Raw genomic sequence first — 27,364 nt, forward strand, 5'->3', positions numbered from 1 at the left:
AAAGCTCTCTTGCAGTTACATGGATGAGACAGACCATTTAGCATTGCCATGGGAGCTTAAAATGATCAGCTTTTATTTATGTAAAACCTTTATCCCAAATGGAAATAAACTGCTTGCTGTAACTGATAATAAAGTATTAGCTGGCGTTCAGCTTTAATGTGTTAGTGTATCTAAATCTGCTAGTACCTCTAACATTCCCCACCCCCAACTGACAATGCTACTGTCTAAATCTGCCCCCTGTTCGCCTTCACCCAGAGTGGTGTCTGTATAATACAGGAGGATGTGTTACTGGCCAGATTACTATGGGAAAGCAGAGGGAAAAAAGACTAAAAAAAGAAAACTGATGCAGTCACCCCATCTAATGATTGGTAAGGTGCAATATATTACATTTTTGGTTTTGGGTTTAATACTGCTTCAATTTTTAAAAGAATATAAATCAGTTTTTATTAAACATATAGGAAACAGTACAAGCTCCGATGACCCAAACCACACAGGGGAGGTCACTGATGACTTCAGATACACAGTACATCTTACAAAAACGAACTTAAAGCGGAGCTCCACCCTAAAGTGGAACTTCCGTTCATCGGAACCCTCCCCCCTCCGGTGTCACATTTGGCACCTTTCAGGGGGAGGGGGGTGCAGATACTTCCGGGAGTCCACTCTGCGGGGACCTGCAGGTAGTGCGTAATTTCTCATCCCCCCCCCGTTGTGTTCTGGGAAACACACGGCTCCCAGAACACAGCGGGGACCAGTGAGCATGGCGCAGCGCGACTCGCGCATGTGCCGTAGGGAACCGGGCAGTGAAGCCGCAATGCTTCACTTCCTGGTTCCCTCACCGAGGATGGCAGTGGGGGCGGCAGAGCGATGAGCGATCGCTCGTCTTCTGCTGCCGATGTTGCTGGACTCCAGGACAGGTAAGTGTCCTAATATTAAAAGTCAGCAGCTGCAGTATTTGTAGCTGCTGGCTTTTAATATTCGTTTTACGGCGGAGCTCCGCTTTAACATGATGGCTCATGCACCATTCCACAGCGCCAGGATTACACGACAAAGCATCTCCTTTTATTAGGAACACCTGAGTGGGTGTAGCAGACATAAGAGGGTGTGAAAAGCCTCCAAGAAGCCAATAGAGCATATAGATCAGCAGCAGTGGATGGTTCCTCCAGCCATTTTGACCATGCATTGTGAAACTTTCTCTTGTTGCCCCTATTTTTGTATGTATACAGATTTGAATTAACCAAGCGTTTCCAAAATGCAAGAGAGGGAGAGGTTGATTTCTTCTAGTGCATAGTGATTGATTTCCTTGCATAGAAAAGTATGCTCTACTAGGCCCAGTAGGCACAGTTTGGGCTCCAGGGTAAGGCTAGCCAGAGACACTGGGCCGGATTCAGAAAGAGATACGACGATGTATCTCCTGATACGCCGTCGTATCTCTGAGTCCGGCCGTCGTATCTATGCGCCTGATTCAGAGAATCAGTTACGCATAGATATCCCTAAGATCCGCCAGGTGTAAGTGTCTTACACCGTCGTATCTTAGGCTGCATAATCACGCTGGCCGCTAGGTGGCGCTTCCGTATAGTTACGCGTGGAATATGCTAAATAGGTATTTACGCCGATTCAGAAACGTACGTCCCGCCGGCGCATTTTTTTACGTTGTTTGCGTTAGGCTTTTTCCGGCGTATAGTTACCCCTGCTATATGAGGCGTAGCTAATGTTAAGTATGGCCGTCGTTCCCGCGCCTAGTTTTGAAATTTTACGTCATTTGCGTAAGTCGTTCGCGAATACGGCTGGATGTAATTTACGTTCACGTCGAAAGCAATGACGTCCTTGCGACGTCATTTAGAGCAATGCACACTGGGATATTTTACGGACGGCGCATGCGCCGGTCAAATAAAACGTAAAAAACGCGGGGTCAACACAAATTTAAATAAAACACGCCCCCTACATTCCCATTTGAATTACGCAGCCTTACGCCGCAACACATACGTTACGCCGCCGTAACTAAGGGCGCAAGTTCTTTCTAAATAAAGAACTCGCGCCCAAAGTTAGAGATACGTTACGCCGGCCGGACAGATACGCTCAGGTATCTGAATCCGGCCCACTGTGTTGATTATGTACTCCACCCCAGTCCAGAAATGGGAGATAGATGGACAGATTCCAGATGGTTATATCTCCAACAGGTAGAGCAGGGATATGCAATTAGCGGACCTCCAGCTGTTGCAAAACTACAAGTCCCATCATGCCTCTGCCTTAGTCTTCATGAGGGGTTCTACTTTAACCACTTAAGCCTCGGACCATTATGCAGCTTAAAGACTAGGCCACTTTTTGCGATTTGGCGTCCTTTTTTCCCACAAATAGAGCTCTCTTTGTTTTTTTGCGCTACAAACAAAAATAGAGCGACAATTTTGAAAAAAATTCTATATTTTTTACTTTTTGCTATACTAAATATCCCCCAAAAATATATAAAAAATTATTTTTTCCTCAGTTTAGGCCGATACGTATTCTTCTACATATTTTTGGTAAAAAAAATCACAATAAGCGTTTATTGATTGGTTTGCGCAAAATTTATAGTGTCTATAGCGGCGATCGGGTCGGCTGTTCCCGCAGGGACGGTCACAGAGAAGAGGACCGGGTCACAAGCGTGCCGCCGGCGGCGCGCTCGTGACCCACGGCTGGGATCTTAAAGGGGACGTACATGTACGCCCTTGTGCCCAGCAATGCCATTTTGTCGACATATATTGTCGTGCGGCGGTCCTCAAGCGGTTAAAGAAGAATCTATTGCCTAGGAGTAGGTAAAGTGGAACTAAACCCATCAATCTAACAGTTTAAAAAAAACACTTACATTCCCGGCATGCCAGTGATGCGGTCACATTTGCTTGTACTCACAACCGATCTGTCAAACTACCAAATGGTTGATGTCATAACTGATCACATTTGCACCACCATGGCAATTACAGATCAATCAGAGGCTAAGATGGCAGCTTCCGTGGCTGAAAATGATAGGAGGGTTTAAAATAAAAATAAAAAGCTTTTACTGCAATACTCTTCTCCTCTTTGGCATTGTCCTCCAGAGAAAGCCTGCTTCTCCATTAGATCCATTAGGTGCTGCCAAGGGGAGATTTTAATAGCTGGCCTTGGATTCCGAGGCCAAGCAAAGTAATTTTTATTCTACTGGGCAAAGGAGGTAACTAATGATAGTATGAAGGACTGGGCACAGAAAAAAATATAAACAGTTAGTCAGTGATTATAAAAAAAAAAAAAAAAAGTATTTTTTATTTTTGACTGACACTCATCTAATTGTAATACTTACATCTCTGCCATGCACTGTTAAATGTGGAAGTGTTGATTGAAGCAGACATCGGCATGAAAACCCATCTCCCTACTTGTCAGGGAAGCTCATCATGAGACAACATTGAAATCCTCTTGTTTTCATTATGTTTCTGACACTTTAAAATTCTGCTCTTGTTATTCGGTGAAGAATAATAATAGTCTTTCAATGGATTACCATGATATGTGGTGCTGCTGTCTGATAAAACAAGATATTAGAATGGCTCATTTCTCAGACTTGTCATTCCTCTAAGATTATCCCAAACTTACAACATACTACACAATCTTAGAATAAAGAGTCAAAAATAAGCACATAAAACTATTTCCCGATGTGCACAATAAAAATGAGATACTAGATTATTATTTTTTTTTAAAATAGTTACCAGAAAGGTGAGAATATGAAAATGATCTTTACAGCAAATTATAATTTTATTTATGCGTGGGAGAATTTTAGTTCCTTTAAATACATATTATTTTGATAAGAAGCATCTTAGGGTGTTAAATGACATCACTGACAACACTGAAGAAATTACACTTTGCTACAATGTAAAGTAGTGAGTGTACAGCTTGTATAACAGTGTAAATTTGATGTCCCCTCAAAATAACCCAACACACAGGCCCAGATTCTCAAAGCAGATACAACGGCGTATCTCCAGATACGCCGTCGTATCTCTGAGTCTGAGCCGTCGTATCTATGCGCCTGATTCTTAGAATCAGTTACGCATAGATTTCTTTTAGATCCGACCGGTGTAAGTCTGTTACGCCCGTCGGATCTTAACTGCATATTTACGCTGGCCGCTAGGGGCGTGTACACTGATTTACGCCTAGAAATATGTAAATCAGCTAGATACGCAAATTCACGAACGTACGCCCGGCCTGACGCAGTACAGATACGCCGTTTACGTTAGGCTTTTCCCGGGGGAAAAGTTACCCCTGCTATATGAGGCATACATGCGGCGTACCAATGTTAAGTATGGACGTCGTTCCCGCGTTGAATTTTAAAAAATTTACGTTGTTTGCGTAAGTCGTCCATGAATGGGGCTGGACGTAATTTACGTTCACGTCGAAACCAATACGTCCTTGCGGAGTATTTGGAGCAATGCACACTGGGATATGTCCACGGATGGCGCATGCGCCGTTCGTTAAAAACGTCAATCACGTTGGGTCATGGTTAATTTACATAACACACGCCCACCTCTTCACAATTTGAATTAGGCGGGCTTACGCCGGCCGATTTACGCTACGCCGCCGCAACTTACGGAGCAAGTGCTTTGAAAATACTGCACTTGCCCATCTAAGTTGCGGAGGCGTAATGTAAATCGGATACGTTACGCCCGCTCAAAGATACGCCGCTGTACGTGAATCTGGGCCACAGCCATTAACGTCTAAACCGCTGGCAACAAAGGTGAGTACACCCCTAAGAGAAAATGTCAAAATTGGGCCCAATTTCTCTCCCCGGAGTCATGTGACTCGTTATTGTTAGAAGGGTTCAGGTGTGAATGGGGAGCATTAAATGGGGTGTGTTAATTTAGTGTTATCGCTCTCACTCTCTCACACTGGTCACTGGAAGTTCAACATGGCACCTCATGGCAAAGAACTCTCTGAGGATCTGAAAATAAGAATTGTTGCTCTACATAAAGATGGCCTAGGCTGTAAGAAGATTGCCAAGACCCTGAAACTGAGCTGCAGCATGGTGGCCAAGACCATACAGCGGTTTAACAGGACAGGCTCCACTCAGAACAGGCCTCGCCATGGTCGACCAAAGAAGTTGAGTGCACATACTCAGCATCATATCCAGAGGTTGTCTTTGGGAAATAGACATACGATTGCTGCAAAGGTTGAATGGCTTGAGGGGTCAGCCTGTCAGTGCTCAGACCATACGCCACACACCGCATCAAATTAGTCTGCATGGCTGTTGTCCCAGAAGGAAGCCTCTTCTAAAGATGATGTACAAGAAAGCCTGCAAACAGTTTGCTGAAGACAAGCAGACTAAGGACATCGATTACTGGAACCATGTCCTGTGGTCTGATGAGACCAAGATAAACGTATTTGGTTCAGATGGTGTCAAGCGTGTGTGGCGGCAACAAAGTGAGGAGTACAAAGACAGATGTGTCTTGCCTACAGTCAAGCATGTTGGTGGGAGTGTCATGGTCTGGGGCTGCATGAGTGCTGCCGGCACTGGGGAGCTACAGTTCATTGAGGGAACCATGAATGCCACCATGTACTGTGACATACTGAAGCAGAACAACCTCCCTTCGGAGACTGGGCCGCAGGGCAGTATTCCAACATGATATCAACCCCAAACAAACCTCCAAGACCACCACTGTCTTGCTAAAGAAGCTGAGGATAAAGGTGATGGACGGGCCAAGCATGTCTCCAGACCTAAACCCTATTGAGCATCTGTGGGGCATCCTCAAACAGAAGGTGGAGGAGCACAAGGTCTCTAACATCCACCAGCTCCGTGATGTCGTCACGGAGGAGTGGAAGAGGACTCCAGTGGCAACCTGTGAAGCTCTGGTGAACTCCCTGCCCAAGAGAGTTAAGGCAGTGCAAACAATGGTGGCCATACAAAATAGTGAAACTTTGGGCCCAATTTGGACATTTTCACTCACTTTTGTTGCAGCGGTTTAGACATTAATGGCTGTGTGTTGAGTTATTTTGAGGGGACAGCAAATTTACACTGTTATACAAGCTGTACACTCACTACTTTACATTGTAGTAAAGTGTAATTTCTTCAGCATTGTCACATGAAAAGATATAATAAAATATTTACAAGAATGTGAGGGGTGTACTCACTTTTGTGAGATACTGTACATATGTCTTATTTCACCTCCATATATGAAATTAGTATTAATATAATATGCCTTGGGGATAGGTATAGTTGTAAAACTAAAATCAGTCATTGCTATTTAGATGGTATATTGGGACATTGTGATTATATTTCCATGATATGGATGCAGAGAAAGGTCATCTTGACAAGAAACAGCCGGAATATGAAATATGATGATTGTAAAAAGAGAAAATATTGAAACTGGGTCAAACAGTCCTCTAGCTGTACTCCAAATTCTTGATCAATGCTCTGTGTGTCATTAATTACCCTTTTATCAGGGCAAATGATTGCCAAATTTCACTTGGTTTTGATGAGTTGCCTGAATTGTGAGTACTCCTATATTCTGTGTAATTTCTATGCTATTTGTTTAAAGATTAATGAATTTTACATTACAGTTCAAATTATTCATTTACCAGGAAGTTACTCTGACACAGACATCTCCTTCTGATCGTTAGATTTACCCTTAATACTATAGCGTATCTGCTACATTTTGAAACTGGTCTACACTACAGTATGTTGCCTTATTCTTTAATTATTGTATATTTTTAACAGTAAGCTCAGTTGTTACTACCAACTGCACCTTCATCGTTTATTAAGAAAATAATCTGTATTTAAATAATGTAATAAGTAGTCATGCAAAAGGCATTTATCTTAAAGCTGAATTCTAGGAATTCAGCCCCTTTGTAAAAAGTGAAAATGCACTATGAGTTAAGTCCAAGGAGGTGCATGACATCTCCTGGGCTTATCTCTATTATTTACATCTGACTTTTTTTTTCACTACTGGAAGATAGCTATTGCTTTATTTATGGCAGCCTGACACTGATGCTTCAGGTGTAAGTATACTCAACATTAGATTTGGTACAGCTGCTATGCCCGCCCCTCCCCTGCTCCTGCCCAATCACAGAAGCCTTTGTATTATGTGAACTCATTCACAAAATACAAAGGTTTTTCTAAATGGGCAGCAAAGAGGAGCAGAAGGCATAGGAGCTGCACTGACTCTAATGTTGAAGATGTTGGCCGTATGTACGGTATTTGAAAATGTGTGCAATCTAAACTCCTTGGCCCAGATTCAATAAGATTTGCGCGATATTTGCGTGGGAGCAGGGCAACGATTTTGCCCTGCGCCCACGCAAATATTTTGCGCTGCCCTCGATTCACGGAGCAGTAGCTCCGTGACTTGTGAGGGTGCGCCGGCAAATTTGCCCGGCATAAGCGCGCGCAAGTTAAATGATCCCGCCGGGGGCGGGAATCATTTAAATTAGGCGCGCTCCCACGCCGAGCGTACAGCGCATGCTCCGTCGGGAAACTTTCCCGACGTGCATTGCGGCAAATGACGTCGCAAGGACGTCATTTGCTTCAAAGTGAACGTGAATGGCGTCCAGCGCCATTCATGAAGCACTTACACAAACGACGTAACATTTGAACGTTGCGACGCGGGAGCGGTGGTATACTTTAGCACAGGCTGCCCCTGCTATTAGAAAGGGCAGCCTTGCGCTAAAGTAGAAAACTCCGTACCTGGCTTGCGCGGGGCCCGCGCAAGATTGTGAATCAGTGGTAGTATGCAATTTGCATACTACACGCTGATACACAATGGGAGCGCCCCCCACAAGAATGCAGCCTAAAATCTGCGAGGCATAAGAGCCTTATGCCGTGCAGATTTTAGGCTGCAGCCGGTGTAACGAGGTTCCTGAATCAGGAGCACTCGTTACACCGGAGCAAGTAAGCAATTGCGCCGTGTAACTCATGGTTACACGGGCCGAATTGCTTCTTGAATCTGGGCCCTTGGTTTTAAATGTGAACTGTTACAAAAGGTAAATTCAGTTTGTTGCAGACTGGCTGGTAAGTACAGTGCCTTGAAAAAATATTCATACCCCTTGAAATTTTCCACATTTTGTCATGTTATAACCAAAAACTTAAATGTATTTATTTGGATTTTATGTGTAAGACCAGGAAACTTCAAACTACTGCCCTCCAGCTGTTCCGGAACTACAAGTTCCATGAGGCATTGTAAAACTCTGACATTCACAGAGATGAGTAGGCATGATGGGAATTGAAGCTCCTGAACAACTGGAGCGCCGTAGTTTGAGGACCCCTGTGTTAGACCAACAAAAAGTAGCACATAATTATCAAGTGGTTTTCATTTTTTTTTTTTTTTTTTTACAAATAAATAATCAGAAAAGTGTAGCGTGCATTTGTATTCAGCCCCCATTACTCTGATACCCCTAACTAAAATCCAGTGAAACCAATTGCCTTCAGAAGTGACCTAATTCGTAAATAGAGTTCACCTGTGTATAATTTAATCTCAGTATAAATACAGCTGTTCTGTGAAGCCCTCAGTTTTTTTTTTAAAGAACCTTAGTGAACAAATAGCATCATTAAGGCCAAGGAACACACCAGGCAGGTCAGGGATAAAGTTGTGGAGAAGTTTATGCAGGGTTAGTTTATGAAAAAAATAATATATCCCAGGCTTTGAACATCTCACGGAGCACTGTGCAATCCATCATCCAAAAATGGAAAGAGTATGGCACAACTGCAAACCTACCAAGACATGGCCGTCCACCTAAACTGACAGGCTGGGCAAGGAGAGCATTAATCAGAGAAGCAGCCAAGAGGCCCATTGTAACTCTGGAGGAGCTGCAGAGATCTACAACTCAGGTGGGAAAATCTGTCCGCAGCACAACTATTAGTCGTGCTCTCCACAAATCTGGCCTTTATGGAAGAGTGGCAAGAGCAAAGCCATTGTTGAAAGAAAGCCATAAGAAGTCCAGTTTGCAAGAAGCCATGTGGGGGACACAGCAAACATTTGGAAGAAGGTGCTCTGGTCAGATGAGACCAAAATTAAATGTTTTGGCCTAAAAGCAAAACGATATGTGTGGCAGAAAACTAACACTGCACACCACCCTGAACACACCATCCCCACCGTGAAACATGATGGTGGCAGCATCATGCTGTGGGGATTTTTTTCTTCAGCAGGGACAGGGAAGCTGGTCAGAGTTGATGGATGGAGCCAAATACAGGACAATTTTAGAAGAAAACCTGTTAGGCCACGTACACGCGGTTAGTCCATCCAATGAGAATGGTCCGACGGACCATTATCATCGGTTCACCGCTGAAGCCAACTGATGGTCTGATGTGCGTACACACCATTGTTTCAAAAACCGATCCGGTCAGAACGCGGTGACGTAAAACACACGACGTGCTGAAAAAAAAAAACGAAGTTCAATGCTTCCAAGCATGCGTCGACTTGATTCTGAGCATGCGCTGGTTTTGAACTGATGCTTTTGTGTACTAACCATCGGTTTTGACCTATCGGTCAGCCGTCCATCGGTTCAATTTTAAAGCAAGTTCTCTTTTTTTTGACCGAAGGACAACAGACCTATGGGGTGTACACACGGTCGGTTTGGACCGATGAAACTGAACTTCAGTCTGTTTTCATCGGTTTGGACCGATGGTGTGTACGCGGCCTTAGAGTCTGCATAAGAGGGGCGGGGCGGTGGTTTACTTTGCAGCAGGACAAAGACCCTAAACATACAGCCAGAGCTAAAAATGGAATGGTTTAGATCAAAGCATATTCAGGTGTTAGAATGGCCCAGTTAAAGTCCAGACTTAAATCCAATTGAGATTCTGTGGCAAGACTTGAAAATTGCTGGTCACAGACAATCTCCATCCAATCTGTCACTCTCTAGATGTGCAAAGCTGGTAGGGACATACCCAAAAAGACTTGCAGCTGTAATTGCAGTGAAAGGTGGTTCTACAAAGTATTGACTCAGGGGGGCTGAATACAAATGCAAGCCACACTTTTCAGATATCATGCACCTCCTTGGACTTAACTCATAGTGTGCCTGCACTTTTTCCATGCATTTCTCTCCATCTCTGTTCCTGACCACCTGGGAGTTTCATATCCCTATACACCTGTACAGTACATGCTTCAGCTATACTTTTTATATTCTCCTTGATCTTAAAAAAAAAATCCAACTGATAGAAGCCCACTTACAATGGCCACAGGGAGTGTACAGACCTAAGAAAATAAACACCACCACTAATAGAATGCCGATAGGTAGAAGACATTTTCTGGTGGTTTAACTCCCCAGCAACTACTAAAATATGAAATATCATGAATGGCTGAAGTTTGCTATCCCTCATTACAATGCGCCTAAATAAAGAATACATCCAATAAATTCTGTTATTATTGTATTAAAGTATATCCTCCACTGACCTCATTATACTGCGCAAAAAGAATGGGATGGGGTGTAGTAAAAATAAAAAAAATCCACAACCAGCATTCTGTGCAAAGCATTTTCTGATTGGAGAAGGTAGAGAGGCAGGGTGGTGCAGTCACGATCTCCACTTTTTCCAATGAGAGAATTGTTTGTATTCATTAAGAAAATCACAGTGCATTCTCTGAATGAGTGATCAATCCCCTCTGGTTACTATGAAGCAGGGCAGTTGCTCAGCATGGGACCCAGAAGACAGAGAATCAATGTAGTACTGGTGGCTACTACAATGATTTGCCCGTTTCCCAGGGATTAACCAGGCATAAAATATCTGGTGTCAGATCCCTCATCCACTTGGATGGATGGATGGATGGATGGCTTAGTTGCCTGACCAAAGAGTACAATAGGCTGCCCGGGGTACAGACCTGTGGACAAGTAACCTGCTGGCTTATGGAGCAAGACACCTGAAAGTCCGAGCTGAGATCCGAATGAGCGATGCCGGGAGTGGAGCCAAGGGGGATGATCCAGGGACCGGGATTGTCAGGAGCAGTTGCAGTGTAGAGGTAGAAACAGAACACCCCTGTGTGAGCACCAGAGGTGTGTGATACACGTTATGCACAAGGAACTCTTTTTTTTGGAAGAACCAGTCTCAAAAAGGAAACAAATGGTGTAAGTTTAAAAGTGTTAGCTGGAGTTCAGATTTATTTTGTTTAATCAAGTCCTTATAAATCCGTGTACCTAATCCCAATAGCGACCAGCAGCTTTGGATCCATGAGCTGACAAGATGGCTGCTCGGCAACTTCCGGGACCAGCGTGGAGCAGGAAGTGACGTCACACCGGAAGGGGCGGTAATGCATTTCCGAGCATGCCCAGTTCGCTCTTTTGTCAAACCGGCGCTCTTTTACAGCACATGCTTGTGAATGCTTTCAATCTGAATTTTATTGTAATAAACTTTTCGCTAACGCTTTTCCTTTTTTATATACCGCATTTAAGGACTAGTAAACTGCATTACCATTTATGTTTCTGGGTTTGCTTTAAAATATTGCTTCTATCAAACAGTGTGCAATTTCAGCAATTCATGTGCTTTATTTTAAACCCATCTTTAGACACATAGAACAGAAAAATATAAATAATTAGTATTTCAACAAAACTTAAGAATATTATGTAAAAGATAATGGTTAGGGAAAGGCAACCCACATAAAGCACATAGAGTGTTTTAGTGCATCTTCAGTTTTTCATTGGAGCTGAACTTATTTTTGTGGTCTTCTTAAGATGGTGATAGTTCGGTAGAATCTTCATCAGGAAGTCCAGCTGAAGGGTCTGTGGCTGCATTGAGGAAAGTGATAAGTGTGACTGTATAAAACATTACAGTCAATTGTGTTTAAAAGGCATTAGGCTCAATTTATAAAACTAACAAACCGGGATAAGAATTTAACAGGAAATTACAGTTAAAGTGACAGTTATTTTCAGCTGACTCCGATAAGAGGTTGATCAGTAATGTGGGGGTACACACCAAGCTGGTCTTTGTTCAACCCGATGGGCTGAACAAAAAATAAATAAAATACAGATAAGCAATGTTAGTGCGGCGATCTTCCCCGCTGTGCTATTGTGTTCCCCACCCCACCAGAACACACCGATTAGTGCTCACAGCCATTGGCTTGAAAAAAATAAATAAGGGAAGGGAAGGGACTGCTATTATAGAAAAGCAATACCCATAATGCAAACAGAGCATAGTTTGAAGCTGCTTCACTGCCAAGTGGTGTACAGTGAAAGGTGCTGGCTGAGGATTTTCCATCCCATCACAACTGAAGCACTCTACTTTATTATGGTTTTTGAAGCCCAAATCTGGACCCCCGACTTTTTTTTGTTAACTTACTGTACCTTTGCCAGGTGTCTCAGGTCTGTCATGTGATGCTTTAGGGTCCTCTTCCTATTCTAATCGGTGGCCCACAATAACAAAGAGAGCAGAGCGAGTCACTATAGTGATGCACCCTCAAGGTGTGTGTGTGTGTAGGGAGGCATATTGACAGCATGTGCTCATTCTGCCAGGTTGAATGACGTCTGGTGTTTTTCAACCTGGCAGTGAAGACATCTAGCGGTGAAAAACGATAACTGTGGGGCACATAATTGGAGAGAAAGTGAATAGTGTAACTGTAACGGGAGGGACCGTGGAACCCAGAATCTCTTGTAAAGTATGAGATATTTTTGTTTCAGCTCCCCATGCACCTCTTATGTCTAAATCACCCTATATCCATTAGGGGCATAGGGTGAATGAGAAAATATATCTTGGACTACCTCAAATGGCACAGTAATATTCATTAACCTCTTGACCACCGCCCCATGTCAAAAATACGTCCTCTTTTTAAAGATGGATATCTCGGTAACGGAAGCAGCTGCTGCCACAACCGAGGTATCCATCTCTTCAGTGGGCGGTGGTGTACACGATAACGGCGGTCTCCGCAGCAGATTTGCCGCGAGATCGCCATTATTGGTGGCGGGAGAGGGCCCCCCCCCTCTCGCCACTCACCGGAGCCGTCTGTAGCGGAGGAGGCGAACGGCTCCGTTCGGCAGCTGACTGGGGATGCGAGTGAGGAAAAAAATCGCCCCCACCCCTCCCCATAGCTCTGCTGGGCGGAAGTGACGTCAAAACGTCAGTCCCGCCCAGCGTCTTAAAGAAACATTTTTTTTTTGTCATTTGAAAAAATGACAGTTTCAATTATTTTATTTTTTTTGCATTTAAGGCTAAATATGAGATCTGAGGTCTTTTTGACCCCAGATCTCATATTTAAGAGGACCTGTCATGCTTTTTTCTATTACAAGGGATGTTTACATTCCTTGTAATAGGAATAAAAGTGATAAAAAAATTTTTTTTATTTCAGTGTAAAAAATTATAAAACTAAATAAAAATAAATAAGCAAACAAAAAAAATGTTTTTTTAAAGCGCCCCGTCGAGCTCGTGCACAGAAGCGAACGCATACGCGAGTAGCGCCCGCATATGAAAACAGTGTTCAAACAACACAAGTAGGGTTGTCCCGATACCACTTTTTTAGGACCGAGTACAAGTACCGATACTTTTTTTCATGTACTCGCCGATACCGATACTTTTTTAAAAATGTATCCATTGGTCCCCAAATGCAGCTGTATGTCCCCAAATGCACAGCACCTGCAGGGCACTAAATAGGAAAGCTGCTTGGCCTGCATTCCCCAGCGAATGACAGCTTAGTCAGGCTCTGGTCTTACAGGGCATGAACGATTCTGACTGACACTGCATCTGCTGTGAAAATCATTTGCCCAATGAACCCTGATGGATGAGTTATTATGGCACACTGATTAACTGCAAGAAAATAGCTGCCCCCCCCCCTTTTGTTTTATGGGTGATAATTTTAAGTTTTTGCTTTGGGGGTTTCCCAAAGCACAGCTTGTCCCTGGCTATCCGTTTTTGGAGCTGCTGATTGCAGCACACTGCTGCATTGTTTGAAAGAAAAATAAAAGTGAAAACAAAAGTGGAAGAATGGTGTGCAATGTAAACATTATATTATATCACTAGCACACTTTGTCCTGTTCCCATAGATAAAGTTAGGCCTATTATATTTATATATGATTAAAGCTGACCTGCTGCTGGTCACTGCTGTAGCCTCTGCGTCTAATTCATCAGCGCTCGGGGGAACATACATACCAGCTTTCATTTGAATAGCTGTGTGTTCCCCGCCGCGCGTTATAAATAGCCCCTCCCCCTTGTCCAGGCACTTTGACAGACAGATCACCTGTCCAATCCTGGGACGGGTTATCTGTCTATCAAAGTCCCCGGACAAGGGGGAGGGGCTATTTATGACGACGCGCGAGGGGGAACACACAGCTATTCAAATGAAAGCTGGTATGTATGTTCCCCCGAGCGCTGATGAACTAGACGGCGGCAGCAGCAGCAGAAGCAGCTCTCCTCCATTAGTGGTATGTAGTAGCCTGTTTTACATACCGGAGGACTGCTCTGCTCTCCGCCTCCTCAGTCCGCTCTCCGCCTGCTCGCCGCCCCCTCTCCGCCCACTCAGTCCGCCTGCTAGCCGCCGCACTCCGGCCCTTTCAGTCTGCCCTCTGCCTGATAGCCACCCCCTCTCAGCCCGCTCTCCGGCCCTTTCAGTCAGCCCTCCGCCTGCTAGCCGGGTGAAAAAAAAAAAGTATCGGATCTGGCATCGGGAGCATTTGCGCGAGTACAAGTACTCGCGCAAATGCTCAGTATCGGTCCCGATACCGATACTAGTATCGGGACAACCCTAAACACAAGTGAGGTATCGCCGCGATCGTTCAAGCAAGAGCAATAATTCTAGCCCTAGACCTCCTCTGCAACTCAAAAAATGCAACCTGTAGAATTTTTTAAACGTCGCCCATCAAGATTTTTAAGGGTAAAAGTTTGACGCCATGCCACGAGCGGGCGCAATTTTTAAGCGTGACATGTGGGGTATCATTTTACTCAGCGTAACATTATCTTTCACAATATATAAAAAAATTGGGCAATATTTATTCTTGTCTTATTTTTTAATTCAAAAAAGTGATTTTTTTTCCCAAAAAAGTGATTTTTTTCCCAAAAAAGTGATTTTTTTCCCAAAAAAGTGCGCTTGTAAGACCGCTGCGCAAATACGGTGTGACAAAAAGTATTGCAATGACTGCCATTTTATTTTCTAGGGTGTTAGAAAAAAATATATATATAATGTTTGGGGGTTTTAAGTAATTTTCTAGCAAAAAAAAATGTTTTAGTCTCGTAAACACCGAATTTGAAAAACAAGCCCGGTGGGAAAGAGGTTAACAAAATCTCTCAAGAAATATGAAGATGTGTCCCCTGTATGCTGTGAGGTCTATGCACAGGAAGTAACTCCTAATATGGGCATTCTAGGATATGTAATAACTGACTGATTCATGCTGTTAGAAGGTGCTGATGTCGTCGACTCCGGCCACCTGTCTGCCTGTAGTAATGTAAAGAGTCCAGGCTAACTTCTAAGGTTCTTTTCATTGTGGCTTGTGCCAATTGACCCTGTATTGTATGAAGGAGTCCTGTGATAATGTCTATTGTAGTTTAGGAGACAGCCAGGCTGCTTAAAGGGATTAGTTAATTAGGTCTGGTCACAGGTGTATTTTCAGAGTAATATGAGCAGAATATGACTGTGTATAAAACTTGTAGTCTTTTCAATAAAGATTGTCAGTCCTGCTTGAACCTCAAGACAGAGCTTCGTCTCGTTATTGAGGGAGAATTATTCTTATGGGTCTTGTTCGCCTGACTGGAGTGTCGGTAGCTGCCTTGGTGTTCGGAAAGGGAATGTCCTAAACAGCTTTAACCCCTCTCATACTCGGGGTGTCATTACAGTAACCCGAGCTGCTTTTCTATGTAAACACCTGCTGGGAAACATTTAACAAAATGAGTTGGGTTTTAATGCCGAGTAGGAAGTTCCCAGGTTTCAGTATAAAAGGTGCATATGAGATGAAGCCCTGATAATGCCCCAGTGCATACACCTTTAAACACACAGCAACCACACATAAATTGGTTTAGTCTAATAATCCTAAAGTTCACAAGCACATTAGAAATCACATAGATGGGTTTTGGGAGGTTCATACTGACCTGCGGACGCTCAGTCTGTACTCTGCGCAGACAGTCAGATCCATATATGACCGTGTTCTCTGTAATGACCTCACAAGTGTCCACCTGACAGCAAGCACCAATGATGCAACCACTGGTCAGAATGACGTTCCTGCCAACAAATGCTACCAACACAAATACAGGTAAAGAGACTGTTCAATGAACACAATGGATGCCACTAAATATGCACAAACATTTTAATAAAACAACCATGGCTGTATTTTTTTTTTCTTTTTTAAAGGAGTGTAAAAAGCCGATTTCAAATATAAAATAATGATTTTCAAGTTTTTATACACTTGAACAAATTCAATTTACAGTTTATCTAACATGGCTTCCTAGACATTTTACAGAGCAATCCTTTTTAATTTCATGCATAAAGATAAGGGATGGAACGTTTGCATCATTCACTATAAATCTATAGCGCATACAGAGTTTAGAGAGTATATCAATGTTCCAAAAAGACACTAACTTATGCACCATTAGAGTTTGCGCTGTCAGAACACAAGGGGACATGGGAGATACAATTTCCAATTTGATTTAATGATATAGGCATGGCTGAAATTAAAATTTAGGAATAGTGGCCCATTGTTTGTGTCAGTAGTAGGAATATTGCCCCACTGTTGATGTCAGTGGCAGCAATTATGCCCCATTTTTGGTGTCAGTGGGCAGAATAGTGCTCCAAGGGCTGGCTAAAGGAAAGCAAAGGGTCACATCTGGCCCCCAGGCTGCAGGTTGGAGACCTCTGTTCTATAACACAGTTAGTCTGGTTGAAAAAATACACAAATTCAACATGATCTCGCTCTCTCTCTACAGGGAGTGCAGAATTATTAGGCAAATGAGTATTTTGACCACATCATCCTCTTTATGCATGTTGTCTTACTCCAAGTTGTATAGGCTTGAAAGCCTACTACCAATTAAGCATATTAGGTGATGTGCATCTCTGTAATGAGAAGGTGTGTGGTCTAATGACATCAACACCCTATATCAGGTGTGCATAATTATTAGTCAACTTCCTTTCCTTTGGCAAAATGGGTCAAAAGAAGGACTTGACAGGCTCAGAAAAGTCAAAAATAGTTAGATATCTTGCAGAGGGATGCAGCACTCTTAAAATTGCAAAGCTTCTGAAGCGTGATCATCGAACAATCAAGCATTTCATTCAAAATAGTCAACAGGGTCGCAAGAAGCGTGTGGAAAAACCAAGGCGCAAAATAACTGCCCATGAACTGAGAAAAGTCAAGCGTGCAGCTGCCAAGATGCCACTTGCCACCAGTTTGGCCATATTTCAGAGCTGCAACATCACTGGAGTGCCCAAAAGCACAAGGTGTGCAATACTCAGAGACATGGCCAAGGTAAGAAAGGCTGAAAGACGACCACCACTGAACAAGACACACAAGCTGAAACGTCAAGACTGGGCCAAGAAATATCTCAAGACTGATTTTTCTAAGGTTTTATGGACTGATGAGTCTTGATGGGCCAGATGGATGGGCCCGTGGCTGGATTGGTAAAGGGCAGAGAGTTCCAGTCCGACTCAGACACCAGCAAGGTGGAGGTGGAGTACTGGTTTGGGCTGGTATCATCAAAGATGAGCTTGTGGGGCCTTTTCGGGTTGAGGATGGAGTCAAGCTCAACTCCCAGTCCTACTGCCAGTTTCTGGAAGACACCTTCTTCAAGCAGTGGTACAGGAAGAAGTCTGCATCCTTCAAGAAAAACATGATTTTCATGCAGGACAATGCTCCATCACACGCGTCCAAGTACTCCACAGCGTGGCTGGCAAGAAAGGGTATAAAAGAAGAAAAACTAATGACATGGCCTCCTTGTTCACCTGATCTGAACCCCATTGAGAACCTGTGGTCCATCATCAAATGTGAGATTTACAAGGAGGGACAACAGTACACCTCTCTGAACAGTGTCTGGGAGGCTGTTTCTGCTGCTGCACATTGCAATGTTGATGGTGAACAGATCAAAACACTGACAGAATCCATGGATGGCAGGCTTTTGAGTGTCCTTGCAAAGAAAGGTGGCTATATTGGTCACTGATTTGTTTTTGTTTTGTTTTTGAATGTCAGAAATTTATATTTGTGAATGTTGAGATGTTATATTGGTTTCACTGGTAAAAATAAATAATTGAAATGGGTATATATTTTTTTTTTTTGTTAAGTTGCCTAATAATTATGCACAGTAATAGTCACCTGCACCCACAGATATCCCCCTAAAATAGATAAAACTAAAAACAAACTAAAAACTACTTCCAAAAATATTCAGCTTTGATATTAATGAGTTTTTTGGGTTCATTGAGAACATGGTTGTTGTTCAATAATAAAATTAATCCTCAAAAATACAACTTGCCTAATAATTCTGCACTCCCTGTATATTGTAAGGGGTTAGCTCAGTAGCGGGGTGTGTGACCCCTTGGATGGGTTCACTACACACTGAATTTATACAGACAGGCAGTCGAAGACGGTTGAAAACAAAGATTTTGGTTTGTTCTTCCATCTTGCTGGAAACAAGTGCAAGCATCCAAACAGCATAAACAAAATCAAACATAAAATAAACCCTGGCCACTTGGGGCGTCTACCTTCACCACACGGGAACCTATCTAGGGAGTCTGGCACAGCCTAGTGCTGGTCATACAGCAGAAAAACAATAGTCTTTTGATTTTTATCACACAGAAAAATCAATCCTCTCCTCACCTCCTCACAAGACTTTCAGTACTGCTCTCCTTACTCACAAAGCCTCAGGATGCAGCAAATCAGTGGTAATCCTCTGGACTACTTATAGAGGCCTTAATTGCCTCATTCTGAACAGCTGAAGTTTTCCAACGCCCTTAGACCTTTTCTGGCTACTTTTGCAGCCGACGCCTAATAACAATTGGTGTATTGTCTAAACAAGGCAGAAATATATGTCCCATCTGTGACAACACCCACAGATTTACCTGACTTCCTGTCACAATATATATTATATATTAAATTTTTACCATGTATTACATTAGTGAGAAATAGCTTACACTACCTCCCTGTGACATCATCCTTAGGTTTGTAAGTGTTTTGCTGCTGGTAGACAAATAACTATGTGTGGAGAGTGTCAGACTGGGTCCAAGTTCTGCTATCCAGCAGGGAGAACTCAGGCAGGGCTGACACTATTACTTGAGATTTAGGTACAACAGAGGCAGCGATGTGAGCCTGTAACCAGAAGTTAGGAATTTGCTGGGATTTCTGCAAATATTGCCAGGTATTATTCTGCACCTTAAAAAGGGATAAAATATGGGAAATGCGCATAAATTGCACTATTTTTTTTTTCTGTCCAAACATACACTTTAACCACTTAAGCCCCGGACCATTTTGCAGCTAAATGCCCAGGCCCAGGTTTTGCGATTCGGCACTGCGTCGCTTTAACAGACAATTGCGCGGTCGTGCGATGTGGCTCCCAAACAAAATTGGCGTCCTTTTTTCCCCACAAATAGAGCTTTCTTTTGGTGGTATTTGATCACCTCTGCGGTTTTTATTTTTTGCGCTATAAACAAAAATAGAGCGACAATTTTGAAAAAAATTCTATATTTTTTACTTTTTGCTATAATAAATATCCCCCAAAAACATATAAAAAAAAATTGTTTCCTCAGTTTAGGCCGATACGTATTCTTCTACCCATTTTTGGTAAAAAAAAAAAAAATCGCAATAAGCGTTTATCGATTGGTTTGCGCAAAATTTATAGCGTTTACAAAATAGGGGATCGTTTTTTTGCATTTTTATTAATTATTTTTTTTTACTAATAATTGGCGACGATCAGCGATTTTTTTCGTGACTGCGACATTATGGCGGACACTTCGGACAATTTTGACACATTTTTGGGACCATTGTCATTTTCCCAGCAAAAAATGCATTTAAATTGCATTCTTTATTGTGAAAATGACAGTTGCAGTTTGGGAGTTAACCACAGGGGGCGCTGTAGGAGTTAGGGTTCACCTAGTGTGTGTTTACAACAGTAGGGGGGTGTGGCTGTAGGACTGACGTCATCGATCGAGTCTCCCTAATAAAAAGGATCACTCGATCGATACGCCGCCACAGTGAAGCACGGGGAAGCCGTGTTTACACACGGCTCTCCCCGTTCTTCAGCCTCGAGGAGCGATCGCGACGGAGTGGCTATAAACGAATAGCCGCGCTGTCGTCCCGGATCGCTCCCCGAGGAAATCCGCCCGCCGCTAGAAGGCAGGGACGTATATATACGCCCATCTGCCTGTCCGTGCCATTTTGCGGACGTATATAGTCGTGCGGCGGGTGTTAAGGGGTTAAAATGTACAAAGCTAGTTGTATCTGGCTGCAGAGTCTGAGTTCTAATTTACCCGGCTGCATGCTTGCTGGGTCAGAGAGCTAAGAAAGCACTTAAAGGGGTTGTAAAGGTTCGTTTTTTATTTTCTAAATGGGTTCCTTAAAGCTAGTGCATTGTTGGTTCACTTACCTTTTCCTTTGATTTCCCTTCTAAATGCTTTTTTTCTTTGTCTGAATTTATCACCTCCTGTTTCTCCTCAGTAAGCTTTCCACCATCATCCGAGCGGTGGAAAGTCATTTAGAACAGCTTACCGAGGAGGAACAGGAAGTGAGAAATTAAGACAAAGAAACCAAAGAAAAAAAACATTTAGAAGGGAAATCGAAGGAAAAGATAAGTGTACCAACAATGCACTAGCTTAAAGTAACCCATTTCGAAAATAAAATAACGAACCTTTACCACCCCCTTTAAACCAGCGGACCAGGAAGACTACGAGGAAACTAGCATTTTCAGGAGTTCAGTGATGGCAGTCAACTTTCATCTCACATGTCCGAATTGACTTCACTGGCTGAAGGCCTATTACGGGTCAAAAACAAGATGGCAATGGCAACACTTTTTATCCTAAAAGGTTAAATGGGCATTTATTAGGAGTAACTTTATTTTATAGGACTGTTGATAAACACATTTATAAACAGTATTTATTGTGATTAAAATATCACAATATTTAAATCTACATGGAGTTTCAACGAATATAGTTTCTACATACAGAGGTTTCAGAAGAATTTTGAACTACAAGATAAAATTGTGACCATGTGGATGGCGATTTTCCTGCATACAGCAGACTTCCTGCTATTATTCTTATTAAATGACTTGATAACAGAACAACTGCATGCACACTACTACAGAACCATATCAAAAACAACATATGTTCTGATGAGGTATGGGAAATAGTATATACGTCTGAAAATCGAATCAGGAAACAAATCGCACAAGAGCAGCTCTTTCATAGTCTGCATCGGCTCCAGGTTCTGCAGATTTTAAAAATGTACATATAATGAGAGCTATATATTATCAGACCTACTTTTCAAGCACATTTCCACAGTGTAATATTGTACAAACATTGCTCAGGAATTTCCGTACCATTATAATACTGTGATTACAGCATTTATGTTGATGATATTTTTTCCAGGCTTCCTGCTTTTTGTCTGAACAAAGCTTGCTAATTGAATTGTAAGTGCACTTTCCTGCTTAAAGCAACCCTGCCATGATAAAAAAAAAAAAAAAAAAATCCTATTGCAAGATCCCTTCACTAGATGAGCTCTTATGCTCACCTCTCTGGCAGCTTGTGTTTTCTACCTCCCATCCATTCCAGCACTGTAGCCTCTTCAGTATTACACTTCTGGGAGCGCTGGTCACCAGTTTCCCCCACCACATGCTGTGGCTCCTTCCTCTGACACCTATGTCACTATAGAACACAGCAGTGATGGTGGGGTTGGAGGATGGAACCACAGTGTGCTGCAGGGGGCACAGTCATCCAACATTATTGGAAGGGCAGAATACACAAAAGTCTAGTGGAGGCTGCAGTGCTGGAATGGAAGGAAAGCTAGAAACCCACTAGGGCAATTATAATAGTTTTTGTAATTGTTTTTCCCCCCCTGACAAGTTGCTTTAAAAACAAACTTTTTGATATTTTAACATGCTGAGGGGAAAAAATTATTTTGTCAAGATGGAAAATGATAAGAATAAAAAAATAGAAATACATTCGGCTATCCACCAGCAGAATTAGACTGCCAGATGGCTGTTTTATTAAATTTGGTCATACAGATGCATTATACTAATCCCTTGCAAAATATTTAAACTACGGGGACAGCACAGGAATAGACTGTACTGTAACAACATACACTCAGGCCCGGATTTACTCCTTTTGCCGCCCCAAGGCCGGGTCCTTCAATGCCCCCCCCCCCCTTGCCTGCGCAGTACAGGGGGGACATTATTCACCGGGGGACTTTTTTGGCAGGACACTGGGAAGCAGGGGGGGTTCTGCTGCCGAATATGACATTGAGAGGCTGGGGGGGGGGGGGGTACTGCTGCCGAAAATTACATTGAGATGGCCTCCTCTTCCCTCTGTTTTCTCTCCTCTCACCATCCGTGACATGACGGGGGAGCTTCCCGAAATGAAAGTGTCCTCTCCTCTCAGCTGCAGTGCCGCCCCTGCACCCACTGCCCCCCCCGAGGCCTGGCCTTGCTGGCCTTGTCTGGAATCCGGCCCTGCATACACTGCCTTACAAAAGTATTCACCCCTCTTGGCTTTTTACCTATTTTGTTAGATTACAGTCTTTAGTTTAACCACTTCCATACCAGGTACTTACGCAGCTTCCCGCCCAAGCCAATTTTCAGCTTTCAGCACTGTCGCACTTTGAATGGCAATTGCGCGGTCATGCTACACTGTACCCAAACAAAATTGGCGTCCTTTTTTTCCCACAAATAGAGCTTTCTTTTGGTGGTATTCGATCACCTCTGCGATTTTTTTTTTTTTGCGCAACAACTAAAAAAAGGCTGAAAATTTGGAAAAAAAATTACGTTTTTATTTTTTTCTGTTAATTTTTTTGTAAATAAGTTTTCTCTTTCAATTACGGGCACTGATATGGCGGCACTAATGGGCACCGATGAGATGGCACTGATGGACATCGATGAGGTAGTACTGACGGGCACAGATGAGGTGGCACTGATTGGCGGCGCTGGTATGCGACACTGATGGGCACACATAGGCGGCACTGATGGGCACACATAGGCGGCACTGATGGGCACACATAGGCGGCACTGATGGGCACACATAGGCGGCACTGATGGGCACACATAGGCGGCACTGATGGGCACACATAGGCGGCACAGATGGGCACTCATGGGCGGCACTGATGGATACTTATGGGTGGCACAGATGGGCACTGATAGGTGGGCACTGTGGGGTGGCACTGATGGACACTGGGGTGGCACTGATGGACACTGGGGTGGCACTGATGGACACTGGGGTGGCGCTGATGGACACTGGGGTGGCGCTGATGGACACTGGGGTGGCACTGATGGACACTGGGGTGGCAGCACTGATTTTTGCCAGGTTGCCAGTCAGTGCCCATTTGTGGGCACTGACTGGCATCTTTTTTTTTTCTTTATGCTTTTTTTTTTTTTTTTTTCTGTCATTTTTTTTTTTTTGCCCACCCTGGTGCTCCAGGGTGGGCATCCCTGGTGGTCCAGTGTGGCGATCCGAGGGGGGGCTGCGCTGATAAACAATCAGCGCTAACCCCCCGTCAGGAGAGCCGCCGATCGGCTATCCTCTACTCGCGTCTGTCAGACGCGAGTGAGGAAGAGCCATCGACGGCTCTTCCTGTTTACATCGTGATCAGCCGTGGTTGGACACGGCTGATCACGTGGTAAAGAGTCTCCGCCGGAGGCTCTTTACCGAGATCGGAGATGCAGGGTGTCAGACTGACACCCCGCATCACCGATCGCCGCGATGCGCGCCCCCACGGGCGCGCGCGGCATGAAATCCTGCAGGACGTTCTAGAACGTCCTGTCAGGATTTCATAACCACTTCCCGGACGTAAATCGGCCATAGGCCGGGCGGGAAGTGGTTAATGTTTATCTGAATTATATGTGATGGATCAGAAAACAATTATCCAAGTTGGTGAAGTAAACTTAGAAAAATATATACATAAAACTATTTTTCAGAAATAAAAAAATGATAATTGGCATGCGTGTATGTATTCACCCCCTTTGTTATGAAGCCCATAAAAAGCTCTGGTGCAACCAATTACCTTCAGAAGTCACATAATTAGTGAAATGATGTCCACCTGTGTGTAATCTAAAGGCCGGTGCATTGCCACGAAATGAGATTTGCCATCGGATGAGATGGTCCGCCTCCATCACATCCTATTGGCTCACTCCTGTCACGTGACATATTTAAACGTCAAGTATCGACGCGAACATCAGTCTCAGCTAGGCTATCATAGGGAGAGGATCTCCTCTCCCTGTGATAGCTGAAGCTGCACGGAGCTGGTGCACGGAGCTATTTGCGTAGTTTACCTGCACCCGATGCTCTACTTTCTGTTCCCCGTTCCCTGAGCCTTAACGGGGGACGGGGAGTAGAGCTGCGGGCGCGGGGTGTAGTTAGCACTGGCGGGAGGCACGCTGACAGCACTATCGGGCATTGGGATCCCGATAGCGCTGTGGATCTATCGCGCTTGCGGGGAGGCATGACAGCGCTATCGGGCAGAGGGATCCCGATATCGCTGTAGATCCCGAAGTGACATTGTAATGAAGGAGAACATTTATTAGCCTGACATTGTAATAAAAGGAGAACATTTATTAGCCTAGTAAATGTATGAGCTTCTGTGGCCCGATTCCGCTCTCGGAATCGGGCCACAGAGGCCATGTGAGCTCCGTGCACCAGCTCCGTGCAGCTTCAGCTATCACAGGGAGAGGAGATCCTCTCCCTATGATAGCCTAGCTGAGACTGATGTTCGCGTCGATACTTGACGTTTAAATATGTCACGTGACAGGAGTGAGCCAATAGGATGTGATGGAGGCGGACCATCTCATCCGATGGCAAATCTCATTTCGTGGCAATGCACCGGTACACACAATCTGACTTTTTGACAACAACGACAATTGTTTTCGGTTTTTCAACGGACAAATGTTTGCTGTGCATGCTCTCAAACTTTGGACAACAAATATCCGATGGAGGATCATCCAATCGTGTATACACAAGTGCAATCGGATGAAAATCCAAAAAGTACAAACACACATGCTCAGAACCAATGCTAAACATCAGACAACAATAGCAGAAGTTGGCGGTAAAGAACTGAAAAACCAAGTGGTTTAGTGAATGTTGGCTGAAAAAGTTATGCCGTGTGTATGCAGAACAAGTTCACGGCCAACGCCCTTTGGACCAAAATCCACGGAAAAGTCAGATGGAGTTCCGATCGAGTGTATGAGGCTTAAGTGTCACATGATCTGTTATTACATATGAACACCTTTTTGAAAGGCTCCAGAGGCTGCAACATCTAAGCAAGCGGCACCACTAACCAAACACTTGCCATGAAGACCAAGGAACTCTCCAAACAAGTAAGGGACCATGTTGTTGAGAAGTAGGGTAGGAAGTAGGGAGGGTTAGGTTATAAAAAAAAAAAAAAAAAAAAAAAAAAAAATATATATATATCTTTGATGATCCCTAGGAGCACCCATCATAACCAAATGGAAAGAACGTGGCAACCTCAAACCTGCCAAGAGACGGCTGCACACCAAAACTCAAGGACCGGGCAAGGAGGGCTTTAACCTCCCTGGCGGTATGATTCTTTCAGAAAAAAGATGCTGAAAGCGGTACCATTATTTGCAAGGAAATTTGGCGTTTTATACTGTAGGCCTGTAATTTTTAGGAATAACTCACTTAAATCTGACCAAACAAGAGTCTTGTAGGCATCCCGGGTATGACATTTTTTTAAAAACAAAATTATAAATTATAATATAATAAAATAATTATAACAAATAATAATATAATTATAATAAAAATTATTCAATAATGTAATCAACTCAAAATCACTGAAATTTGCTCAGTTGCAGAATTGTTGCTGTCATTATTATTTTTTTTTTAATGACGAATTTCCCCACAAATCGCTATCGCACAATTCTGCAAGTGATTCTAATTTATTATCGCCGTTTTCTAGCTGATCTAAAACCACTTTTGACATAAAGGGACACTTTTGGTTGCTATGGACAATCTACACAGTTTGCAGGCAGAACAGTTTATTATTATATAAAAGAACATGCAGGACACTGGGCAGACCACTAGGGACAAGGGGGGTGTGTATTTTTTACATACAGTACTGTAATCTATAAGATTACTGTATGTATAGTGTTTGTTTACTTTTTTGAATTTGGCGCCGATCTCCGCTCCCGTGCATCGTAACGTCGCAGGGAACGGAGATCGGCGGCACAGGAGGACACTGTGTGAATCGAGCAAGGTCCCGCTCGCTCACACAGCGCGGTGGCATCGCTGGATCCAGGAGAAGGTAAGCCAGCACACGCTGCAGGCTCTGCATAGCTACCCCGAGCGTGACTCGGGGTTACCGATTTTAGCCAAAAAAAATCAACCCCGAGTCACGCTCGGGGATACCGCCAGGAGGGTTAAACGGAGAGGCAGCACAAAGACCCAAGGTAACCCTGGAGGAGCTGCAGAGTTCCACAGCAGAGACTGGAGTATCTGTACATAGGACAACAATAAGCCGTACGCTCCATAGAGTTGGGCTTTATGGCAGAGTGGCCAGAAGAAAGCCATTACTTTCAGCAAAAAACAAAATGGCATGTTTTGAGTTTGCTCTGGTCTGATGAGACTAAAATGTTGGCCATCAAAGAAAACACTATATCTGGCGCAAACCCAACTAATCACATCACCCAAAGAACACATGGTGTCGGCAACATCATGCTGTGGGGATGTTTTTCAGCAGTTGAGACTGGGAAATTGGTCGGAGTTGAGGGAAAGTTGGATGGTGCTAAATACAGGGATATTCTTGAGCAAAACCTGTACAACTCTGTGAGATTTGAGACTAGGATGGAGGTTCACCTTCCAGCAGGACAATGACCCAAAACACACTGCTAAAGCAACACTTGAGTGATTTAAGGGGAAACATGTAAATGTGTTGGAATGGCCTAGACAAAGCCCAGACCTCAATCTAATAGAAAATCTGTGGTCAGACTTAAAGATTGCTGTTCACAAGCGCAAACCATCCAACTTGAAGGAGCTGGAGCAGTTTTGCAAGGAGGAATGGGCAAAAATCCCAGTGGAAAGATGTGGCAAGCTCATAGAGACGTATCCAAAGCGACTTGGAGCTGTGATAGCCTCAAAAGGTGGTTCTACAAAGTATTGACTTTAGGGGGGGGGGGGGGTGAATAGTTATGTACATTGACTTTTTCTGGTATTTTTTCCTATTTGTTGTTTGCTTCACAATAAAAAAAAAAAAATGAAAAAACACATCTTCAAAGTTGTGGGCGTGTTCTGTAAATTAAATGATGCAAATCCTCAAACTTTCTTTTTTTTTTCAGGTTGTGAGGCAACAAACA

The 27,364-nt window shown here is 43.5% G+C and overlaps 1 protein-coding gene across 1 annotated transcript in view; it reads right to left on the reverse strand.

The window, feature by feature from the left end:
• Positions 1-11,429: 11,429 nt before the first annotated feature.
• The window catches only part of DCTN6 (dynactin subunit 6), a 30,026-nt gene continuing 14,091 nt past the window's right edge, over positions 11,430-27,364 (reverse strand). Inside the window, exons 6-7 of the mRNA XM_040324607.1 lie at positions 15,974-16,116; positions 11,430-11,694 (exon numbers count right to left, since the gene is read on the reverse strand). Of these exons, the coding sequence (XP_040180541.1) occupies positions 11,596-11,694; positions 15,974-16,116 (242 nt within the window). The 3' untranslated portion in view covers positions 11,430-11,595. The remainder of the gene's footprint in view (positions 11,695-15,973; positions 16,117-27,364) is intronic.

This window comes from Rana temporaria, chromosome 1 (assembly GCF_905171775.1).
Source record: "Rana temporaria chromosome 1, aRanTem1.1, whole genome shotgun sequence".
Taxonomy (NCBI): Eukaryota; Metazoa; Chordata; class Amphibia; order Anura; family Ranidae; genus Rana; species Rana temporaria.